Source organism: Tetrao urogallus (assembly GCF_951394365.1).
Source record: "Tetrao urogallus genome assembly, chromosome: 17".
Classification (NCBI taxonomy): domain Eukaryota; kingdom Metazoa; phylum Chordata; class Aves; order Galliformes; family Phasianidae; genus Tetrao; species Tetrao urogallus.
This window is the reverse complement of record NC_136830.1, coordinates 3,903,157-3,926,822: the sequence shown is the minus strand read 5'-3', so window position 1 is coordinate 3,926,822 and position 23,666 is coordinate 3,903,157. Positions and strand designations below refer to the sequence as shown.

The window sequence follows — 23,666 nt, the reverse complement described above, 5'->3', positions numbered from 1 at the left end:
GTAAAGTTAAAATAGGGGGAAGGTATCAAGCTTCTTCCTTGCTCACACATGGCAGTATGACATCATACAGAAAGGAACAGTATTTGCTGTTATTACATTTGCAGTATTAAATAGATTGCTTTGATTCAGCTGTAGCCCCTTCCTCTGCTGCTTGCTCCTCTGTCACTGGAGCCAATGGGGTGGATGATGCACACTTGCAAAGTCAAGTGTGTGTGAGTGCAGTCAGCGCTGTCAGTAGTGAGAATGGACAGTGTTCATTGTATTGAGACGTTGTTAGCCAGCCACATCAGCTTCCCTGGCCCTTAGGGAGCAGATTAAAACACTCCTAATGTTTAATGGCATAACTCCTAAGGAGAACTTATGTAAATATATTCAGCGAGCACTCATTAATTTCCCATGAGAGCCAGGTTGAATGAAGATGCTTTTCAAAGAAAGGAAAAGAAAAATTATCTGTAAAGACTGCACCTGTTAGAAAAAAACTGTAGGAGACGTTTGTGTGTTAAGTTAAACTAGGAATCTGTGGCAGGCACTTGGGGGAGAAGGGAGGTTTCTAAGTTAGATTAGGAAAGGACAAAAATAGGACTTAAATGTATAGCAAAGCTCTATTTCGTTGATTTGCAGGGAGGTCTTGCCAGTTCTTGAGCAACAACACTTCAGGAGCACAACACATTCAACCTGTTAGAAAGGCAGTGTAGGGGTCTGTGTAATTTTGTGGCACTCAGCATAAATGATCATGATGGACGAGAGTTTGTTATCTTTGCCAAAGACTTTAAGGACTCTAAAGAAGCAACAGCAAGGCAGGAATGGTAAAACTGGCGTCCAAGCCCAGCGTTGCTTTTGAAGGTAATAGTCCTAGGAGCATTTCTTGTAGAAAGACTGAGATCTTGGGCAAAGTTCCTACAGCACGGAGAAGCTGATGCAGTTTCTACCTTGCTATCAGTGTCACTAGCACCTGATGCGCTGGTGTCTGAGGTTACTGGCAGGTTGGATGCCACAGATTTCTGCTTACACATAGAGGCAAGGTTATTGGTTTGCCTCTGAAACAGTGCTGCAGACCAGGTTGTACTCAGGGCTATTTCTGGTGCTGTTTTGTCCACCCAATATTCCTCAGGCTTAGAGCTGTTTCCAGTAGCAGTTCCTCCCTTTACTGCTTTTTCTTTTGCTAGGGACCTTTGGAAAGAAGGGGGAAAGGCAACACAGTTCTGAGGAATAGGCACTGCAAAAAGGTCGCCTTTTTAGGTGATATCATCTTAAAAGGAGCTCTTAAAGATGCCATGACCACAATAAAACCAGTGCTTTAGCCATCCCTTTTAATTAGTCCCTCAGACAATGTTTAACCAGAGAGGTTTCTGCTTGGTTTCTGTCCCACCGCAGTTCTGGTATGGTGAGCTTCCTTTGTTCTCGGTGACAAAGAATTACTTAAAGGGTTAAAGGTGACACTGAGTTCATTTCCTGAATGGGCAAAGCTGTCCCCAAACCCAGCCTCATTTCTCTGTTAATCTCCTCATAAATCCTTACTGCATTTTTGAAATGGAGATGATTAGCAGAGTTGTAGCCAAGGTAGTGGGATATTCCAATATGTCAAGTTTCAGCATTACATGTAAGATTAAAAATATGCGTGTGTTCTATCTGTTATTGTTCCAAGTTTCCTTGTCCCTGCTCAGTCTGGCACAAGTGTTGTCTTTTCATCTCAAATGAAGTTCTCTTGCAAATATTAAACTTTCCTTTCAGGAAACAACTAGAAAAATAATCTCTGAGGGCTGGATTTGGAGCTCTAGTGTCCCATACAGTTGTTTTTCTGACCTTAAACAGAACTACATTTGTTAGGCAGTAGAGATATAACTTGTGGGTGAAGTTCTGCATCAGTTAAGTTAGTACTGCTGTGGTCATTTTTGCCACAAATGAGATATTTTACTTCAAATTTACATGGATGCCTATAGGCTCCAGGTAGGAGAGGCAACTGTGCATAAATCTCCACTAAGACTTGACAGACTGGAGTGTAATTTAGAGGCATTTCTTACAGTCTCGCCAAGTTTCACCAGGACTTGTACATTGTATTACCTTCTCAAACTTCCTTTGGTAGTTTAACCTGATGCTCCTGAGGTGCAACGCTTTCTCTCCTGCTTCACTTACTGAATGCAGCTGGTTGGATTCCTGTCTGCCAAGGTGCATCTCCCCAGAATGCAAAAGCAGTGCAGCTGCCATATGGTGTGACACTACTTTAGGCTGTCATCAGATATTTTTTTTCCATGTGACCCTGTGTGTGGATCTTAAAAATTGAAACGTAAGTAGAAAAGCTTCAGCTTTGCAGATTTAGGACCTAATTTAAGGCAAACAAAACAAGTAGCTGTACAAAAAGTACTGGGTAGGATGATGGAAATAGGTCTTTGCTAATAACATTTTTCTTCCTCTGAAAAGGAAGCCCCTCAAGACCATAAAATGAGAAGCCGAATGATTTATTGAAGGCAATTTAAAACTACTGCTAATCCAAGTCACTTGCCTTTAGGCAGTTATCAGTGCTCCTGTGTAAATGTGTTTGTTAAGATGGTATATCTAAAGAAAGCGCTATCAACGAAATGAAACTGCTGTCCAGAAGTTTTGGATGCATTTTGCATGTTCATTATCAACCCATCCTTTAGGCCTGAAAACAGAAGGGCTGTGTTTGTGGGCAAAAACATGTGAGACTAAAGCTGTCTACTGCTGTGCTCAGCTTTGAGAACTCCTGGAAAACTCAGTTCAGTTGCCCTGTGCTTCAGTTCAAAATCTGTGTAGTGGGAAAGATTCCCATATATATCATGGAGATGGTTTCTTTTTTTTCCCATTTTAACCATAGAATTATTCTCTATCAGATTATACCTAGCTCTGTAAGTAATATCCTTTATATCTGTGTAATGCAGAGCACAATGGAGACTAAATCTCAGTGTGTGCTTTTTGGCGCCAATGTACTGCAGAGTCCTGTTGTTTGTCTCATTTTATTTTTAATTGGCTTCTCAGGATGTACCTGCTTAACAAGAAAAAACTATTTTTTTTTCTTTTTCTTAGTGAATGGTAGGGGAAAAAAGCATTGTAATTTGTTCATGGAATCCTCTGTCCTCTTTCACACCTGTGTAGCTCACAGCTCCATCCCGCACAGATCTGAGCACTACTCACGCTGAGCTTTTACTCTCAGTTCTTGTTGATTTTTGTGGCTCTGGAAAGTGCTGAGCAAATTACACCATTCAGACTCTAGGACTCTAATCTCTTTTTAAACAAGGAGCCTGTGTAAAGCAATTTAATGTCTAAACAGAGGAGTGATGCCTATCGGCATCTAACAAAGACTTAAGCAGCAGAGAAAGCGCAGTGCTATTAAACAAGAGAAAGACACAGGACGAGGGGCTGGCACAATGCCAAGGCCGAAGCAATTTGTTCAGTGTTTGTAATTTGCATGTCCCCATTTCTGCAACGCTTCAGTTTATTTATTTTACTGAGATATTAATGTAATTGATCGCTGCGATGCTCTGAGCACGGGCTCGGAATTTCATGGGGGGGTCACACTTGAGGCATTCTGCAGAGACTTGCCTTTCAAATAGTTGTACTCCCTCAAAAATGATACGCCTTTAGCAGCGTCTTCAGCGTAAAAGCAAAATCCATATCTCTGAAAAGTTGTTGGTTACATTAGGAGAAGCTGGCTATTGTCTACTCCTCTGGGCTTTGTGGCTACCCCTATGTCATTTCTCCTGTGTTGTTGCTGTTTTTTAGTCAGTGCTTGGTCTGACTGGTCTTCTGATAAATTCAGTGTTGGTTCTGACCATAAATTAGTCGAACTTAGTGGTAGCTGCTCTTCTTTCATACCTAGAGAAACTGGGTTGCAGGGCTTTCCTATTGCTATCATGTTTTTGAGAAAACTGGGAATAAACTGGTATCCTGAATCCTTCTCTTTCCTATAGCTATCGCATACAAACAGCTTAAGTGTTATTTGCTGTGGACTTGTAGTGCTGACACCATGAATGAATGCCAAATCCATGGAGTTGACCACAATGAGACAAACAGGGCTGTAAGGAAAGGCTGTTGTATGACATTTTGCCTACTGTTGCTCTCGAGACACTGACGTTTGCAGTTACTGGTAAGGGGAGGAAGACCTGAGCACATGAATGGTGTCAGTATGGAAGGTTTTAGTACCTTATCTCTCAACAAAAGCTGTCTCTAGCAGATATTTGGTTCCAGATATTTATCATTGATCCTAAACAATAAAGTAGCTTAAACACTCAGAAGACCTCAGCAGTGCAGCAGGCATTTGGTAATGTCAGCGCTGCCAGTGGGGGTTATTTGTGAGGCCTCCACTGACCTTTGCATCTATATGGTTGTTTTACAGACTTTTAAGGTCATCAGCTGTTCTGAGAAAACAAGTATATAGATTTCAATCTCGAATGTCTGACAATCTTTGAATAACGTCTCAGTTATGTGACTTGAAGGTGATACAGAAGATTGGTTTGCAATACGTGGATATTTTGGAATTATTTCAACCAAATGGTAGTGTATAGAATTATGAGCATCAAAAATGGAAGCTTTCAGGCTGCACCTACAAGACTGGAACTGTAGTTCTAAGTATGGTTTCCTGAAAGTTTTCATTTTGTGTTTCCAAGTTAGACTTGAAATTTCATTTTTGATTGTGAAAAGGCTTTGCATCACAAAACAGATATTTGTGTTGTACACATGTGCCTGTAGCCTCAGTAATCCTGAGGAAAATGGAGCAACCTAACAGATGTTGGATAATGCCTTGTACTGCAGAGATCTAATCCTGGTTTCTAATAGATAAACACCAAAACAAGGGGTTTTTCTCAGAGTTAATGTTATTACCCTAGACAGCCTCCATCTTTCCAAACGTGCCAGTCCTCAACTCAAATCTTGGTTAGTTCTTGGGCTCCATACGTTCCTCCATGGCCATGTGTTCCATCATCTAATCACAGGGTGTATGACATTTTCTTCTGTCTAATTTGAATTTCTGTTACTTAATGTTGTTGAATGTTCCCTTGGCTTTTTAATGTCAAAGAAGTGCAGTATCTTCATCTTCATTCTTCTACTGAATGAAGTGGTGTATCTTCATTTGTTATTTTAGGTACTTTTGTCATATTCCTTAACAGTTCTGAAATAACTGTTCTGCTTCTGCTGGAGAAAAATACATGAAGTGTGTTTATCTGTACTGATCTATGAATTGACTGAAGATTGACTGAACATTTTGGCTGTTGTGAAATACAGGAGACAGATTCATTAGGGGTAGGCTTTTGATACATCAGAGAAACGTATTTAATGGAATATTACTGTAGTTTTTACTTAACAATAAACCAAGTGAAATCAGGTATTCTGTCATACTGAAATAAAATAGGGAATTTGTACATAAGAACTGATTGTATTGTCTCCTGACAGTCCTTATCTGATGTTGCATAATTGAGTTCTGTAATCTAGGCTAGGTTAAATTTCATCTCTGCCTGGGCTTAAATATGTCTGGTTGGTTACCAAGGCTGTCTGTTCCCATATATGTGAATAGGGAATATGCTGTTCCAAGTCAATCAAAAAAAGCACTGCAATTATATACTTATCCTTGGACTTTGGGTCTCAGTTTAATGAAACCTGGATTCTAAAAAAAAAACCTGAGAAAATGGTTAGCAATCATTTATCTGATGAAATTGCCCTCTCTGGGTGCTCACAGAATATCTGTGACTAGACTGTAATTTTCCTCAAACATGTTCACTGTATGGATTTCTTTGACAGATTTGTTTCCACAGTTTATTTTTAACTTCACAAATTGGTCTCAAGCATTCACTGTAAGCATTTGACACTTGACATTGCCGATGTACAATTAGTCAAAGAGCCTCTCTGTTCTCTCACTGGGTGAGAAAGCATATCTGATGGGCAAGCATGAGAAGCAGAAAACATGGCTTCTGCAATAACCCTGTCATGTCAGTTTTCCAATTGATTTTTTTGAATGGTAATAGATCTATAGATTTTAAGCCAGGAAGGAGTGTTAGTGTTTCAGTACAGGGACAGCTAAAGCCTAACTGAGCTGAGAAAAAACTTACCTTTCAGACGTGAATCCAGTCTTGATAGTTAGAAAAAGACAAGCCGATATTCCTGCCCATAACCATTACTCATGCAGTGGTTAATCAAACTTCACAGTTAATGTAAATAGTAAATGTTCCATATCTTCAATTTGAGTTCCTTTGATATTTATTTTTTATTCATAGTAATAATTATTACTATTTTAAGTTCCAGCCTGCCTTTCTAACAGGAAAATATCCTTTGAACTCCCTTTCCCGAACTTCTAGAAGTATGAAAGTACAACTAAGGTCATCCTGAAGTCTAAATGAATATTTTTGGGCACTTATTTCTTGCAGTATTTGCTGAGCTGTAGTTCTAAGAAAATTACTTGCTGCAGCTATAAAGCGTGGTGCCAATATAGAAATGTAGGGGAAAATAAACAAGCCAACGTAGCTGTTCATGTTTTGTGGTAAAGGAAATGTCCTGGTTGAAGTGTATCTTTTCTACTTGTATTTTTTTCCTATTCTGCATTTGCTGAGTTGAAATATGCAATTGTCCTGCTGTTGCATAGGCAGGTTTGGACCAGGGGAAAGTCACAGATAGGAGAGGATGGCAGGTATAAAACCTGACAGTAAGAATAGCATCTCTATGTGTAGGGGTAACACGAAAATGGGGATCCATAATAAGAAGGAGAGTTTAAGTTTTTACACATTTGGTGTGGTGCTGTAAATAAGGAGTATTAGTTCTTGTTGAAAGTCTAATGGCATGAAATTAGGGTTAAAAAAAAAAAAAATCAGTATGTTGCAACGTTCTGTTACAGATATGTTTAGGTATGGAAGGACAATTCAGAGGGTAAAGCAGTAATAAAAAGGAAGGCAAAGATCCTGCTTTGGAAGTTACAGAATTTTTAGTTGAAGCTTCAGCTGTACTGATGTGACTGGGGTAATAGAATGCATGGAAACTCATCAACCTGTTTTCATATTGTTTGTTTCCTGAAAAGAATATTTGTAAGTGTGCCTTTTTGAGGACTATACAAGGGGCAGATCGATCTTCACATTGGTCCTCCTGTGCATAGAGAAATATCTTCTGCTTCCACCCAGCGTTCTCTGGCTTGGAGCCTTCTGGCTGCAGAATGGGCAGATGGTTTCCTTGAAGGCTCAGTGGCCCTTCATACTTCAGTCAGTGATGGTATATAGCCATTGTCTGCTGACCTACCACCCATGTTCTAAATTCCTAATTCTTCAATCCAGAAGAAACCAATGGCATAAAAAGATGGCTTAAAAATATTAAGCCTTTATCACTGTTCTAGTGAATCCAGCACCCAAGGCTTCAGCTCCATGTGAAATTCCCCCAAATAAAATTCCTCTGATGCTGGTATCCAGGAAAGAATACTTCAGATCAAAATTCACCATTAAATCCATCTCCAATAATGGACTTGCTAGGTTACAGGAATTTGAGCTGGCTTATTACACTGGAGCCAGTGATGTGTTTAGCAGATGCCTTGTTAGGTTTTGATGAAGTGCTGCAGAAGCGCGAGATGCCAAAAGGAGGATTAGAAAGTCACAAGGTTGTTACGAAGGAGTAATTACTTGTAAGCCTTAACATTTTGTTCTTGTCTAATGGTGGCTTTGTTTGATGGTTCTCTATCTCTTCAATGCTGGACTTCATCTCTGGACAATTTGAGACTCTTGTTCAGTACGTGAGGGTAAAGCACTACCAGTTTTATCAGTAAAAGGCTTGAAGTGTTTCAGTAGATTGTCTAAAGTACAGCCATTGCTATACAATTATAGCACTCCATTATGTAAAAAATAACAGTGGGTGGAGATCTTTGGACTATGATAAAGAGGCAAAGCTTTTTTTTCCCCCCTGTCATTCTGTCAAATAGATGTTGCTGTTCTCCTTCAGCTTACCAAAGTGGAAATTGCATGGCTGTTTTCCTTAATATTGGGTCAGGTCCTACATACCTTATGCATCTGATTGATTGAGGGTAAATGAAAAAGTGAGACCACTGTCAGTCTGAGTGTAATATGCTACAGATGAAGTCCTGGGAATGGCAGGAAAACAGCTGCTGAGTTTCAAGCATAAATCCTGATAGCGGTGCTTTGAAATTAGGAGTTTGCTCATCTCTGCAACCTGCTGGGTTTATTTCTATTTCTGCTTCTTTCAGAATTACGGAAGCCAAAGGTATTCCCTCGGTAGCAATAGCTAAGGTGCCAGTTCTGAAGAACCTCTTCAGCAAAGCTTACCTGGATTGGCACCTGTAAATTCCTTTCCAGCAGAATTTAGAAGTATGCCAAAGGATAGAGACCTATAGGATTGAACCTGTGCTAAACCAGTGTATATTATACGCATGGCTCTACTTGATACAGAAAGTGTCATGCTGGCAATTCGCTTTGTGCTGGTATTTTCACTGAGAGTTCTGATTCTCCCCCTCCTTTGTTTGTTTGTTCCCTGTGTTTGTTCCCTTTTCCTTAATTGCTCACACCTGCCTTCCAAAGCTATTCAGTTCCTGAGTAGTGGCAGTGCACACTGCTGTGTGCATGCTCAACAAGATTGCAGTGAAGTTCTCTGTCAGCAGCAGCCATTTGGTGTAATGACAGATATTGATTATTTATTACTCGCAAACATTTAATTAAGTTTGACTGGATAATTAGCATGCTAGCAGCTAGAAGGGCAGTGAATCTATTATTTGCAAAAAATCCCACTGACCCCTGTAGGAAAGCTGACATAATGAGCTTTTAAGAGCTCTTTAGATGTGCCTGATTTTCAGTCAACTCTGAGCAAGATGCAGTATCTTTACTGCAATATCTTTAAGGTGGTAAATGAATACAAAACCTTAAATCCTGACTCTGGGATTCCCCAAGGACGTAGGAATTGACATGTCTGAGGGCAGGGTCCATTTTTAAGTACTAAAGACAGTCTAGCACTAGATGCACTTTCATTCAATTACCCTCTGTACCTACAATTAATCTCTTCATAATGAGTTTGGAAGAGGGGCTGTGAGTATTAAGTAATCCACGTGTTGTATGTAAGGCTGTCCTCAATTCTTATCTACTTTAACTAGGTAATTTTCTCATTCATCTTGTTTGACACCAGTATATGTTATCTGCCTATTATGAAGATGAACAGCATTTTGGTCAAATCAAGTTTGGCACTTAGTTGAATCTCAAATTGTGCCAGTGTGTGCTATAATACTGATGTCTGTTTCATTGTGTATATAAAACAGACATATATAAGTTATGTTACATGTAATATACAAATATAAATGTGTAATATGCATGCATTATTAAATGTATTGAAATATACGTAATTTTTGCATGTAATTAACTTTTTACATATGTAAAGCATTTGTTGAGATATTCCTAGCCAGTGATGTGTGTGATCAAACAACTTAGAAAGCTGACTTACTGACAGTATAAACCTGTAAAGCTGTAGATTTTGTGCTAGAAATAGTAGTGCAAGGGCAAGGTTTCTTGACAGAGGAAGAGAATAAAATGGGATGTGTCAGTTCTTAGAAAAGCAATTTCTGTTCTTGGCTGTAGAGCAAAAACTGTCTTTGATTTCCTGGCAGCGTTCATTACAGGGATAGCAATGAGCAGACTTGGGGGAGCGGAGGTTCAGTGCACCTTACAGGTGTGCTGCGTGCATAGGTGTGCTGTGAGAGAATAGAAAGATTGCATAGGCAGGAGTGAACTTTAACTGGGTGGGAAGTTTAAAAGGGGTGGGGGGTTGGTACGGTGGGGAAAATGGCCCTGCTAGTAGTTTAATACACCCTGTTTGGTCATGAATTGCTTTTTGGGAAGCTTTGGCTGCCATTTGTGGCAAGTATGTAAAAGATCTGGTGTGTGCAAACTTGCATGTTTGTTTGGTCTATTGTTAGGGAGATGAGACAATGTGTAGGAGTGAAAAGTAGTCTGTTAATTTCTCATCCAGATGACTGTCAGTGTTCAAAGAGCTTCTGCAGCAAAGCCAGTTCCTCCATGGGATTTTTTTATTTTTATTTTTATTTTTTGCTGTGTTTTAGGAAAGCACTGCAGCAATTTGGCTGTGTAAAATGCCTACTGGGACAGCCATTGATTCTGCTGTGCAAACCTTCCTCCTCCTACTTCCAGGTGGTGGGGAAATACTGAATGTCAGCCTAAACTTAAAGGGGCACAAGATTTTGTTGCCCTCAGTTGAAGGATACGTATAGCATAGGACTGAGTCTCGTATGGATGTGCAGCAGTTAGAATGAAGTGCACTGCTTCAGTTCTGCTGTCTGAACGTTGGTGGCAACAATCACCTGTGGATGTGTAACAAAACTAAAACTATGATCAGTGCAAGGTGGCATTGAAATCTGAATTGCTTCTCTTTTGTGTACATAATGCAAAAAAGAATTGGCTATATCTAAACATTTAGTTACGCTATATATATATTTTTTGCATCTAATGATAGTCCTTGGCTCCTTGTTTAGCTCCATGTAACTTTGTAACAAACATTTATTTAAGCCTGTAAGTAGACTTGATCTAACCAACGTCACCTTTTCTTTTATTAGTGGCAGAGAATCGAGGGGTCTTGGACAATAATCAGAGATTTTCTTCTTCACCAACTTACCTACCTGTGAGCTACCGCATCTTCAGCGCAGAGACCTCTTTCTTCCTCAAAGAAGCCAACCAAGACTTCATGAGAAATTCCAGTTTGCAGTCCAGGGTGGAATCATTCTTCCCATATAAAGCCAAGAGACCTCCTGTGTTAAATGCCAGCTATGGACCTTTTTCCATTGAACAAGTTGTGCCCCAGGACCTAATGATAACTTCCAGCTTCTTTGGATCTGCCAACAAGTTCACTTATAACTGGAAACTTAAGGCCTACATAATGAGCGACAAAATCTACCCTAGCAAGCCCAAAGTCCAGGTCCTGTTCTACATTGTGGGCAGGGACTGGGATGACTATAGCACGACGGAGAGGCTGCCCTGCCTGCGGGTGTTCGCCTTCCGAGAGACGCGGGAAGTCAGAGGCAGCTGCAGGCTGAAGGGGGACCTGGGGCTGTGTGTGGCAGAGCTGGAACTGCTGCCAGGCTGGTTTAACCCCCCCACCGTTGTCACAGGTCGTAAGAAGCCACTTGATCTTACTGAAGGGAGCCCTGTGGAGCTTTACTACACTGTCCAACCAGGAGATGAGAAGGGAGAGTGTACTGCTGAGGATGTAAGGAAAGGAAATGCTATCCGGCCAGGAAAAGATGGCATGGATGAAAGCATGTCCCACTTACAGCGGATTGGATCAATCAGCCTCTATCGAGGCCAGGAGACTTCTCAGCTAACAGAGCTACGGCTGGATGGTAACATCGTTGTCTGGCTGCCCTCAAAGCCTGTCAAACAAGGAGAGGTGGTGAATGTTTATGTGACAATTGCCAACAATTCTACGGTGGATCAGTTCATACTCAGGTATAGTAGAATGTTTTTTTTCCTGTTTCTGATGCACACTTGGGGATAGTGGGCAAATCTAAATCAATTTAGTGATTACCCACATTGTGTATTTTTCTTCAGCTGAATATTACACCTAATCATTGAAATCCTTTGTTTTCCTTCATGAGCACTAAAAAGAGGACTTGAAAGCCTCTGTCACTAGGAGTCTTTTAACATGTACGCCGTGCCACTTAACACGTCAGTATCATGCAGTAAAATACAGAATATGGTAACTTGCTGCTTTAGTGGTGCCATTTCTGTGGAATAACAGACTGTAAGGCACCAGGAAAGTTCTCTGTTTTACAGAGCTTTTTTAAAACTTGCCTTTTGTTGCATAGCCATAGTTTAAATGTAGCAAAATTTCAATTACTTGCTTTTCTCTAAGTGCTCTGACAGTGCTTTGCCTCTCCCACACAGAGAGGGTTTTGTTATGAGAACTCTTTAAGGGGGGTTTAACCGTCTCCTTATGGTTAAGCATCGTTTCTCGTTGCCAATATGTGTATCCTTTGAAATAAATCCTGATGCGTTTGATATTGCCATTGATTGTAAAGGACTGTTAGAAATAACTGCAATTATTTGGGGCAGGTATGGTGAAAGCAATACCTCTGAACATAAGAAACACCCTACTGGGTCAGATCACTTTCATTTCCTTCTATAGCAGTTTCCCTATCAACGAAATGGAAATCCTTTGAGGATGGCAGACTAGAAAACTTGTTAATCACTGAGATAGTTTATGTATTTTTTTTCTTTTGGTTACCAGGCTTTGAATTCAAGGGAAATCTCCACGGTGATAAATAACAATTGCTCTTTAAAGCCTCAGGGAACCAGAGTTTCCCAAAAGATTCTACACATGAAAGTATTTATTTCTAAGGCTTATATGAATTAGATTAATACATAGTTGACAACTAGCAAGGAGAATAGCCTTTAGAGCAGGAAGAGTTGCTTGGCAGATAAAAGGCTTTTATTTAAAAACTGGGATTTTAGTTATCCCAGAATCATTCTCATGCTTGAAGCTTTGGTTAAGTTGGTGAGATAATCTCTCAGACACCTGTTTACAGAGTGAAACCTCCGTTACAGAAGTCTTTTCTGACTGCGCTGCTTATCTTCTATCGAAAATCCTTCTTCGTGAAATAGTAGAAACAGAATACTATTCCACATAACAAGCATAGCTGTGGTGAAAGAAGAAATCCAAAGGCAATGAACTGGGTATTTGCTGGGTGGATGGGAGAGGAGGGGATCACCCTTTGAAGGTCTGTTTCAGTCTTTATCTTCCTGAAAAGCAAGTTGGAAGATGAAACAAGCTTGTTCCAATTTGATGATGTATTTCTTTGCTCTGAAATGAATCTGCCTAGGCAAGGATTGCATTAGCATGCTGAGAGGTATGGTTTCTGTCTATCGTACAGAAATGGTACATGGGATATCAGTAGTGTCACTTGCATTATGGACAAAATGAATTATTCTTGGTTTTGAGAACAGATAACTGATTTATTTGAAGTAAATACTCTGACATTTGTTGGTATATTGATCTGCGTTATCATAAATGCAGAGCTCAAGCCATGTTTTCTTGTTGAAACACTTCTGGTGGAAAAGATTTGCTTTTTTATTTTTTTTTTTTTTGCTTAAAATTCAAGACACAAAGACATGAAAGGTGGAAGAGATGAAGATTTTAAGCTCTTTGCTAACTTCCAGTGGAGGTGGAGAGGTGGTGTTTGTTTTTCTTTCCTTTGAGAGAGAGGAGAAAGCACACCACATGGCACTGATCTTTAGAAAGCAAGTCAGTCCTGTGGTACATCTCAAACCAATGTCAATATTCCAAAACAGCTGTCAATTTTGAAAACTTTGTCTTGCAGGCACGTTAAAATTTCATATCTACTGCAGATGCTGATCTGTGCAGTTAAGGCATCAAGTGGAAGCTTTGGTAGGCGTGAAAGAATGGTTTTGTGCAGTGGTGTTTTTTTGGCATTATTTTCCTTCTTCTTTTAAAACAAAAAAGAAACTGTTCTAACAGCTTACCTGACCCTGCTGTGGAAAAGGACAGCTGGTGCCCTCTGCTCCTTGCTGTTGTCCCATGAGGCAGTGCTTGAGTGCTGGTAGCAGGTCTGAAAAACCCAGTTCAGTTCCCTGATTCTGTGGTTAAAATCTCTCTTTTCAGTAAAAACTTCCTGGATGTGCAAGTGTGGGATGTGACCCAGCAACCCATGAGGTGCTGGTACCTCCCAGGAAAGAGCAGTGGACTGCAACAAGCAGGGAGAAGTGAGCACATATGCTGGTTCTGCCTGGGGGCTGCTTTAACCTTCTCTGTGGCCATTTGCCTGGTTGGATGTAGGGCTGTATCCTCTTGTGTTCATGGGCTCCCAGCACAGCGATCCCTACGTCCTGTGACATGCATTCACATTTAATCATCCTAAAGAAAAACACACCACACACTGTCCTCAGGCTTTGTGGGTTTATTTTCTGCTTCTTGTATAGTATTCATTGAGGTATTGCAACATCCCAGTGCTGAAGTAAACAACATGTGATCATTGCTTTAGGAAAAGAACGGCTACAAATCTTCTCTGGCACAAGTGAAACAGTCTAATCTAAATGACCTCATATCCTCAAATCAGTGGAATTGAAACTGTGTTCTTAAATTGTATCTTAATTCAGAATCCTGTTACAGCATCTATGCACTTATCAGCCTTATGACACAAGTAAAGTTGAAGAAAATGACTAACATGACAGGGAATGAAGTGAATTATGCATGGTAGTGCATTAACGCAGTAGGAGCGCTGTCTGAATAAACAGATCTTCCTCCCATGCATCTAGTCAGTGCAAGCTGTTGTGAAAGCAGTTCAAACAATGCTGATAAGTTACAAGATCTGAGTTTTTCCCACAGCCCCTTCCTGCTGGGTGACCTTTGTGAAGTCTGTGCAAGTATTTTCTATATGCTTATCGCAAAATGTAAGCAATTTGGTCAGCATTATGCTCTGGAGTGTCAATCCTGTTCCTAAAAGACTTCAACTTCCTCTAATAAAAGGGGTTTTGGATTTGCCATATATTATCAGTGGTAGAGTGAATGGGAAAATCTTAATAGAAGTGAAGAAATGGAAAAGAAGGGAAATATCACTGTGCTATATTCCTCCCAGTAGGAGGGACTTCTGGGCCCCCAAAGGAGAGATGAATTGCACTGAGTATTGACTGCTCAGTAAGGAAAATTCATGTTACTTCTAGCAGCTGGGTAAACTTTGAACAGAAATAAGGCAGCATCGTTGTAATGTCTGTAGACAGTAAAACAGCACAGGATAGGAAAACAGAAAAAAACTATAAATTCCTAAAATACAGATCACTGAAGTCTTCTGTGCACTTCCTGGAGCTGTTGTAAGTTAACACCACTGGATTCCATAGGGCTGCATTGATTGATTGTCACTTCCCCAATTGCTGTGTATTCAGGCTTTTCTAATCTGAGTCATCGTTTGTGTGTACTGTATGTAAGGATTAGAAAGCAAAATCCTCAGGGCGAGACCTTGTTCCTGAATGCTTCTGTCAACCTCCCTCACACCCAGCAGGCTACAAATAATGGAAAGATCATAACGTACTGAAAACAAGTCATTCTTGTGAGGTTAACTTTCAGAAAGAAATGCGTGTGTAAGCTGAGATATTTGAAGGTTATTGGGAAGCTGGCCACTCAATTTCTGTTCGTAGTGCTGGGGAGCCAGTGAGCTGAAAGCATTAGGCAGCTTTGAAAAGTTTGGCCTGTGTGCATTGCTGACTTTGTTCTACAGTTCTAAATACTTTTCCAGACATTAAAGGATCTTTCCATCTGTCTTTCCATGGCTTGATATACCACATTTGAATTGGGATAGTAATGTACAGCACAGGGCCAAAACAAAAATTGGGAGTGCTGAATGCTTTGTGTTATTCTGCTGGGCAGCAGCTGAGCTCTAGTGAGTTGGAGAGGGTGCTGAGCTGATGTACTGGTGGTATTGAGGAAGATAAGTAAAGGGAAAGGGGATGAAGTTGTCTGTCCTGATTAGAGGGAAGAGTTGAAAAATGGATACTTTATCCCTTCCTTAGGTTTATTGTTACAGACTTTTGCAGTGCAACAAACTGCACCCAACAATCCAACAAACTGTCTGTTATAAACAGTTACTGAATTACCTTTGTCCAGCAATCAAATCAGCCTAAGACAATGGACAATTAGTAGTGATAATCTACGGATTGGATGAAGGATAGAGGATAAATGCAGTGAGAAAAGCTATTAAACTGATCAGTGGAGACAGCTTTATATGTCAGTTCCTAATAAATATTGACAGCAGGCAGTGTTAGGTGATACTGAGATCTGTTTAAATCTAGGGGAAGATGCACATATACTGCTGTGTTCAGGAGCTGAGTAGTAAAGTTCAGTGATGCTGAAGTTCATAGAAATCTGAGTACTCGGTTCTGAGAATCAAAAGCTATCACCTCCCTTTTAAAAAGATTGTCCTGAGCACCCTGATCAGCTGCCTGTAAGCTGGAGCTTTGTGCAGAAGTCTTAAAACAAGAAAAACCTTCATTAAATAGTGTGATCTTTGCAGGGATTTTCTTTGTACCGTGAAAGCGGTCACTTCCACAGTGCGTTCTCAAATTCTGGGTTCCTTCAGCCAAACTCAGGGCTATTTCCTTTAGTGAGATTGACTTCTGCACTTCAGGCTGGTAGGTTTGAAGACTTTTCCTTAATATACTGATTGGAAAAGTAGGATAAATTGATAGGGGTTATCTTAGGAGGAGTCCATAAAAGGGAAAGAGTGAAAGTGTGGTATCTGGGCATTGGCAGTCTGACAGCATGGCTTGCTGTAGATTCTGCAGCAGGAGCGTTGGGGCTGAAGTTTTTGTTTAATCTTTGGTGAATGTTTGTGTGTAAAATAAATTTCAGAAATGCTACACTGAAACATCTTGTTAAAACCTCCTCCTAGAAATACTTTGCTTTCCTTATTTCCTTTCAGTCTCAGCAAACTAGTACAGTAATTTGTCATCTTTTCCAAACGTGCAGCAACACTTGTTGCTTAATGCCCTGGTTGGTAGTGGGGCAGAGGGTGGCTCCAAAAAAAGCTTGTGTGTGTGCAAGGCTTCTTGCAGATCAGGAAAGGCACCTTTACTTAATTCTTGTTTAGACTGTTAGCCACTTGTGTTACTCAAGTTACAAAAGTTAATTAAATCCTTGATTATTTGCCTGATTAGAAACGATGGAGGCTCATTAAAAGATCATACCATATAAACCAAAGTCCTCCCAAAGCAGCACTAAGGAAGGAAACTTCATGTTACTGAGAGTGGATTTTAGTTGAACAGAGATGTTTTCTGGCTGTTGGAAAGGCTATGATCTGATGCATTTGGGAACCTCCTGGGAATTCCCAGTGTGATTATCTGACGATCTGTTGGGGTCCAAGGCCCCTGTAAGCAAGAAAGTGTGTGAGCCTGTAGGTCTGAATGGAAATGAGTATTCCTGAGTAAAATAATATGAAAAGCTTTTAAAACCCAGTGCATCTTGTTACAGCTGAAAAAGCAGTAGCAGCTTGCTGGCATGGTACTGGAAGGGACATCTAGTCATAGCCCAGGGTTTTGTGGCAATTTTTGGGTGAGGAGGGAGGGAGGTATGGAGGTATAAACCAAGGTACTTGGTCCAGTAGAACCATAAAAGCTTGTTGTTTTCATCTGTATTTGTTTTACTGGTGCTTGTGGGTCATTATTTAAGATGGAAACCATCAGATTGCACTTCCTTTTGGCAGAGTGTCACTCCTCATTCATGACAGCACATACACAAGGAACTTGAATTGTTTTTATGTTCTTATGACATTTTGCAGTTGAAGCTTCCTCAAAAGACATGAGGATGGTGGGAACTGCAGTTCTGCTTCAGGAGATAATTTCTGAAGAATGCTAAGTGTTCTTACAGAGGTATAGGGCATCTGACCTCATCTTTGTCACTATTCCCTTTGGGAGCCCAGTGGAGTGCTCTGTGCTTCCTCTAAATCCCGCTCTGTCCTGTGTTCATCTTCAGGGAGATATGTTGGGATGTGTAATACTCTCTTGAGAAGAAAGTTGCATTTTTCATAAGCTTTCACTGCACGGAGAAGCTGATTAATTTGTGCTTTATATTAGACTGGGTTAAAAAGAAATTAAGCATGTTTTGTTTGTTTGTCTGATTCCTGGTGGGTTACAAAATGTTTCTATTAGCAAAGCTGCTGGGGGTTAATTTGCAATAACGGTCTAATCATCTCCAGCAGCATTGTTTCAGGTTTTCATTTTGCTGCTTAAATCAGCAAGACAAGAGAATAGAAGAGAGCTCATATCTTGGGGAGTGTCATGGAAGAATAAGTGGAGAAGTGACATGGTCCTCTGCCTTATCAGCTGTCAGACTGCTTAAAAAGACTTGCTTTTTCTTACAAATTAGGATGTAATCCTTGATTTCCAAAGTGCAATAAGACCGAGCTGTTTGCATGAAAGAGAGGCTCATTAAAAAAGGAATATGTGGCATTTAAACACTGAAGTCCAGAGCTCAGTTCTTCAGCCTCTCTGATTAGTCATTAGACAACATAAATAGCTGTGGATCATGAATCACAACTTGGCTTTAAAGATTATGGTCCAGTGTGTCAGGCAGTCTTAAGTCATATGTTGCCTTTCACTCACCCCAGGAGTGCTGGAGAAGGCAGTTCAGCCTTCTAGCTGGTCATTAAGGCACAGATGTTGCTGACCTGCCAGAGGGGTTCCTCATTTGGCATATAGGGCATTTGTGGATCCCATGTTAAGAGGGTAAATTTTCATGTAGAGCACATGGCTGCTTAGGCCTTGCTTTGCATTAGCTTTTAAGCATTTAGATGCTGTGATGTTAATTGCTGAAGTCAGTCATGTGATGTGCCTGGTCTCAGCAGGTTGTAGAAATACAACCACAAGTGTTTTTCTGCTTGAGGTTATGTCTAGCTTAGAAAAATCCCCGACTGTGTAGAGAGCCTTTCCTCTGGAAAGGAAACACCAATCCACAGTGGGAGGCTGTCGCTTAGGAATGTTCCCGAATTTAGTCCTGTCAAAAGTAATGAGAATATTCACAGGCTGCTTTTTATCTCTAGATACGAGGCATTCATGAGACCACATTAGTACCAGCTTCTTTTCTCTTCCATAGCAGGCTGATTACAGTCTTGTAGGAGAGGAAGGAATGAACAAAACGCCTTTTTTTTGTGTTTACTTAGCTGGTGTTGGTTGCTTGCTTCTATCAGTGATAGTGGACAATGTTCACTTGTCTGTATGTAAGTGCACATTTTCCTGAGACAGTAGATGATAAAATAGTTTGAATTCATTTGTCTACTCAGTGCATTGTGAAGAGGACAGAGTTGGTCTGAATAGACAGGCTTAGAACAGATACAAGAATGGAAAGTAGGTGGTAGAATTACACCAGCCAGTTGTAGTGTCAGGAGGGTCACGCAGCCTTGTAGGTAATGTGGTAGTGGCATTCAAGTGCATTACATGCATCCTTGACAATGGGTTTTGATTTCTTGTTGGATACTGCTGTGCTCACGATGACATGAAAGCTGTAATTCCAGTCTTAATGAGCTCAACTTCACAACGGTATCGGCAACCTTCCAGCCTGGTCCATTAGGGTCTGCTCTTGGTCGTGTTTCAGAGTAATTCCTCCGTGACCTTCTGTATCTTAAATCAAGCTGTGCAAAACCTTAGAAAGGACACTGCAAACAGCAGTCTAGCCTGAGTATAAATACATGAAGTAGGTGTATAATCTCCATTTACTAAGTCTCCAGGGTACTGCTTGAAATTTTTATCCGTCTCAGACAAAGCTATTGTAGTAAAAGCTGGGTGAAAATATTGACTGAGCAGAGAGAAGACTTTATCTGCTGTCTATAGACAGTGACAGCTGGTTAATTTTAATATTAATTCTGTGGAAGATCTGTAAAGAAACTCTGCAAGAGTTCGGAAATTAATATGCCTTGCCTCTCTTCATGATGCTCAAGTATGACTAAAGTGCTGTCATTTATGGTTTGCATTCTTTAATTTTCCTAGCATCTCAGGTAATGGGTGCTTTGTCCATTGCTATGGCAACAACGCTGTTTTTCTTACTCAAAGTAAACACTGACATAAAACCCTCTCTAGCATTCCTTTTATTCATAGTGTATACCTAATGGATGTCGTAGCTGTGCAAATATGTCATGATTGTGGTGGATAGAGAGCAATAAACCCTAAGTCTGGTGACCTGGTTTAAAACGGGTTTTGCTTTTCAGCTCACGCATAACTTTGTCAGCTACTTCAACTGTTTTCACTCCTACCTGTGCTCAATTAGATTTCAAGCACTTGAGAGGGGGGTGCAGTCCCTGCCTGTGTTGTTGATGAGCATTTATGGGAACTGGGACCTCATAACAGATGAGGCGTGCTAACTTTGTGCCTTTGAAGCTGAACTGATCCCATGAATTTTTGGCATTTGTTCAAGTTCCCACCTATGCCTTTTCTGAACACAAGGGATGGAGTAGCTGTTCTTTTCCTCTGCTAGTACTACGATATTGTTGCCTTTGAAAAAAATAAGTCACTTGACAAGATGTCTGAAGCTCTTACAGCCCCAGACCTCTCCAAAAAGCTTTGCTGCGCAGTTCCCTTTAGATTGCTGTGGCTCTAAAGCTACATGACCGATGTAAATGCAGAACACATTGCTGTTTCCTCCCTTACAGCAGGGGAGCTGGTTTGCTTTGAGCCCCGACACCCAGCAGATCCATGGGCCTCTTCCATGCAGGGAGAGCTGTTAGGTTTGGCTCCTCAGGGGGGAAAATCCTCCTGGAAAAATCATTTCTGCAAGTATTTTGTAGGGTTCTTTCTGCCTTCCATCAGATCAGTTGGTGATGGAACTTGATAAACGTTGCCTTTGTTTTAAGTAAAAATTAGATGTAACTGTACAAGAAGGTGCTTGCATGATCTGGATTATATTCTATGTACTTTGAGTGTTTCAGATGGAACCTCATTAAACATCTTCACAGCTCTTTTAGATTCACTTCTAATAACTGTTACAGGGATTCCCTGTGAGTGATTGGCTGTACCTCCTTGCACCAAAATCAAGTGCGATCTAATCTGATAGACCATTGTGCTGGGAATGATTGCATTAAAAACACTGCATGGGCAGAAGTGTTTGAAGCTACAAACCCCCTTGGCTTTATGTGCCGTGGCCAAGTATGTGCAGTAACTTTAAAATCAAGATCACACTTTATATTAGCAATCCTTCAGGTGGGAATGGGCCATCTACTGCAGTTAGTATTTATTTTTGTGAAGGATCTGGCTCCTTACCCACTGGATGTGAATTGTCCCACGCTTCTCTGCTGGTGCAGTTACTTTAAGGTATGCTAATCTGCAGTTAGCTGGGTATAAAATAATACTGGTTATTGTAGTTTGAGGATATGATACAATAGTGAATAAAAATATAAGGCTGATACCAACAGGCTTGTTCTGGGGAATGCCTTGCATAGCACTGCAGGACAGCACAGCAGGTAGGAGCACTGGCTGAGAAGAGCCACTTTGGCTGTGCAGTGTTAAGCAAGGCACAGCGAAGTTTCAGCTGGAGTTGCTGCCATCTCTGGGAATGGGACTGCTCAGGGAATCCTTGTTCTGGAAATCTCAGACTGTCCTGTTGTGTGGCATAATTATATCCTGCCTCCGTGTATCTCACTGCTATTCGCTTCTATTATGCCTATTTATTTAAATCCTAGCTATTCAGAGGCGAAATGTAAGGGATTTGTGACAGGAGCAAGTGAACATGAGTGCGTTGTTCTCTGCCCAAAAGAGCTTCAAGGGATAAGAAATGCTTTGATAATACTTTGATAATTGTTTAAATGGTGCTTAAGGGGCCCCCTGGGCTACTTATATTGTCTCCGTGATTTGCCTCTTCCTGCCAAATACTCAATTGATTCTGTGTCAAGAACATGAAAGAGTGGGGAAAAAAAATGCAGGAGGATGGCAGTGAGTGAGTCCTTTTACAAACATAAGGAAATGAATCGGTCACATGAAAAAAAAAATCACAATCGTCACTCCAACATCTATATGTATTAAAGCTGTTACTCAATAAGTAACTTTCTACTTATATTTTTGTTTTCAAAATAAAATGGGAGAACAAGAAACACAAACTGGGTTTAACTCAATCTGACCATGTTCTTATGATCTAGGAAAAGAAAGAATAATTTGCAGACTTTTCTCATCTTAGTTCAGTTTTAGAGCTTTGTGGTTAAGAACAGAAAAGATACTTCTGTGGAATTCAATCTGGGTAGATAATCTTGGACAAAATTGGAACGTGGATGGACTAACCTTTTGGTAGGAGGCTTTTAAACCTGACCATCTTTTCTGGTATGTTACCTATGGCTTTGAACACCAATAGCAGAGTGCTGCTTCTGAGATTCCAAATGAGCTTTCCTGGTAAGTAAAGCCCATTGAGATTAATAACCAAACTTGGGTTGCTTTCCATTCTAAACATTTGGATTGTTACTTGTGATTAAATGTGATTTGGCAATGTTTGAGTCTTGAAATCCTTGTGTCACCAAGGCAGGCTCCTGTGACAGTGGTAATGATGTTGGGGTAGATTTCTGGAGCACAGATTCCTTGTTTGAGCAAAGCAGCCTTATCTGATGGGAAGAAATTTGAGTGCTGTGTTTTCAAGCTATTCTGAAGCACTTTCAAGCTGTTTAGGAACAAGAGGTCTAGAATGGAGGAGCCCATATAATATAGGCTAGAGATGCTGGAGTGTATAACAAGGTGATTAAAAACTTGGGCTGAATCCTTTTCATCATTATAAAACTTCCTGCTCTTAGGCTTGTTCCCACATTACTCTTTCCACTACACTATTCTTCATTTCCTACCTGTCACCGTCTATCTGCAATACTCCTCTAATTAACAGATCAGGTGAGAGACAGCTCATCCTCTGCCTGTGTCTGTGGCTACGCGTGCAGAAGGCTGGCTGTGCACTGCTGCCCCAGCACAGAGCATGAGGCACTGCCTCCCAACAGCTTCCAAACCTAGCGAGTGGTTTCACTGACCACCTGTTGTACATGCCTGAGATAGACTTAGCACAAGCCCCTGAAAAATGGACCCCTATCCTGCTGTGAAATATATTTAGAACAATTCTCTCAGAAGCACAAGTATAGTGTCATTGTAGAGGTGTAACTGTCAGATGTGGGTATGTGGAACAGAGATCGTGAAACAGCAGCTGTGGAAGTTTGCTTGCTTTTTCTACATTCTAGAGACAGGATGATGCTTCCCAGCCTTTCACATGCTGAGCCTTAATTCTTGTGTTTTACCTCTAGTTAGTACATTTCTTGTGCAATCCTGATGGGGATCATTGCAATTAAGCTGTAAATTCAGATGAGCAAATTTACATAAAGGAATGACTGTTGGTTACACTGAGGTTTTATACACATTGTTTGCCTAAATCTTTTTATTTCTATTTAAACTAGTTGTTCAATTCTTTTGCTGTATGTGTGCTTTCTGCTCCTTTTCTTCTTGCTGGAGAGAGAAATAAGGAGGTTGGAGCTGAAATTTTTCTTGTCTGATTAAATACAAAGTGAGGCTTGCGTTTTGATCTGATATGGCTTGGGTTCCCTTATACAAGAGGAAAAATATCATTCCAGCATGTGATGAGAGGGGACAGAATGTTATCACAGTTTGTATATTAAATTTCTGTGTGGTCGGCTTGAAAACAATAATGTGAGAATGGTTCTGACTTTTCTAAAATGCTAGCCTCCTGGACAAGTCATACTCATACACACCCAGTTCAATAAAATAAAGTTATATATAGTGATTAGCAAGTGGTAGTGAAATGACTAAAGCAGTAGATGGTGGACTAAGATGCCATCAGCAGCTGCAAACCAGCAGCTTTTCAGCCTTTGCACTCCTGTGATGTGGATGTATGATACGGATGCCAGTGGTCAGTTGGTAGTTTTTAATGTATCTCATCATAATACAACTTGATTTCTCTATCTCATGTATATACAGAATATATGTAAATATGAAATACGTGTATGTTGGTAGCTTAAACATAAAGTACCAAAGTGTTTGAGTATCAAGTGAAAGTGTGCAAGCAGAGGACAAACCTAGTAGGGCTAAGAAAGCCTGCTGTTTTTTTTCCCCTAGAGCCAGAGTTTCATACTTGAAATCTTCCATCTGCAAGACACCTCGACTGTCCTGTGTGCAGATGTGTCTCTCCCAAGGGATGCTTTTTTTTTC

The 23,666-nt window shown here is 40.5% G+C and overlaps 1 protein-coding gene across 2 annotated transcripts in view; it reads left to right on the top strand.

Moving 5' to 3' along the window:
* Positions 1 to 23,666, top strand: part of TMEM132C (transmembrane protein 132C) — a gene marked incomplete at both ends in the record, with an annotated part of 178,194 nt that overhangs the window by 38,515 nt on the left and 116,013 nt on the right. For both annotated transcript variants that reach the window (XM_079544058.1, XM_079544057.1), the window contains one exon: positions 10,550 to 11,438. In XM_079544058.1, the coding sequence (XP_079400184.1) occupies positions 10,550 to 11,438 (889 nt within the window). The remainder of the gene's footprint in view (positions 1 to 10,549; positions 11,439 to 23,666) is intronic.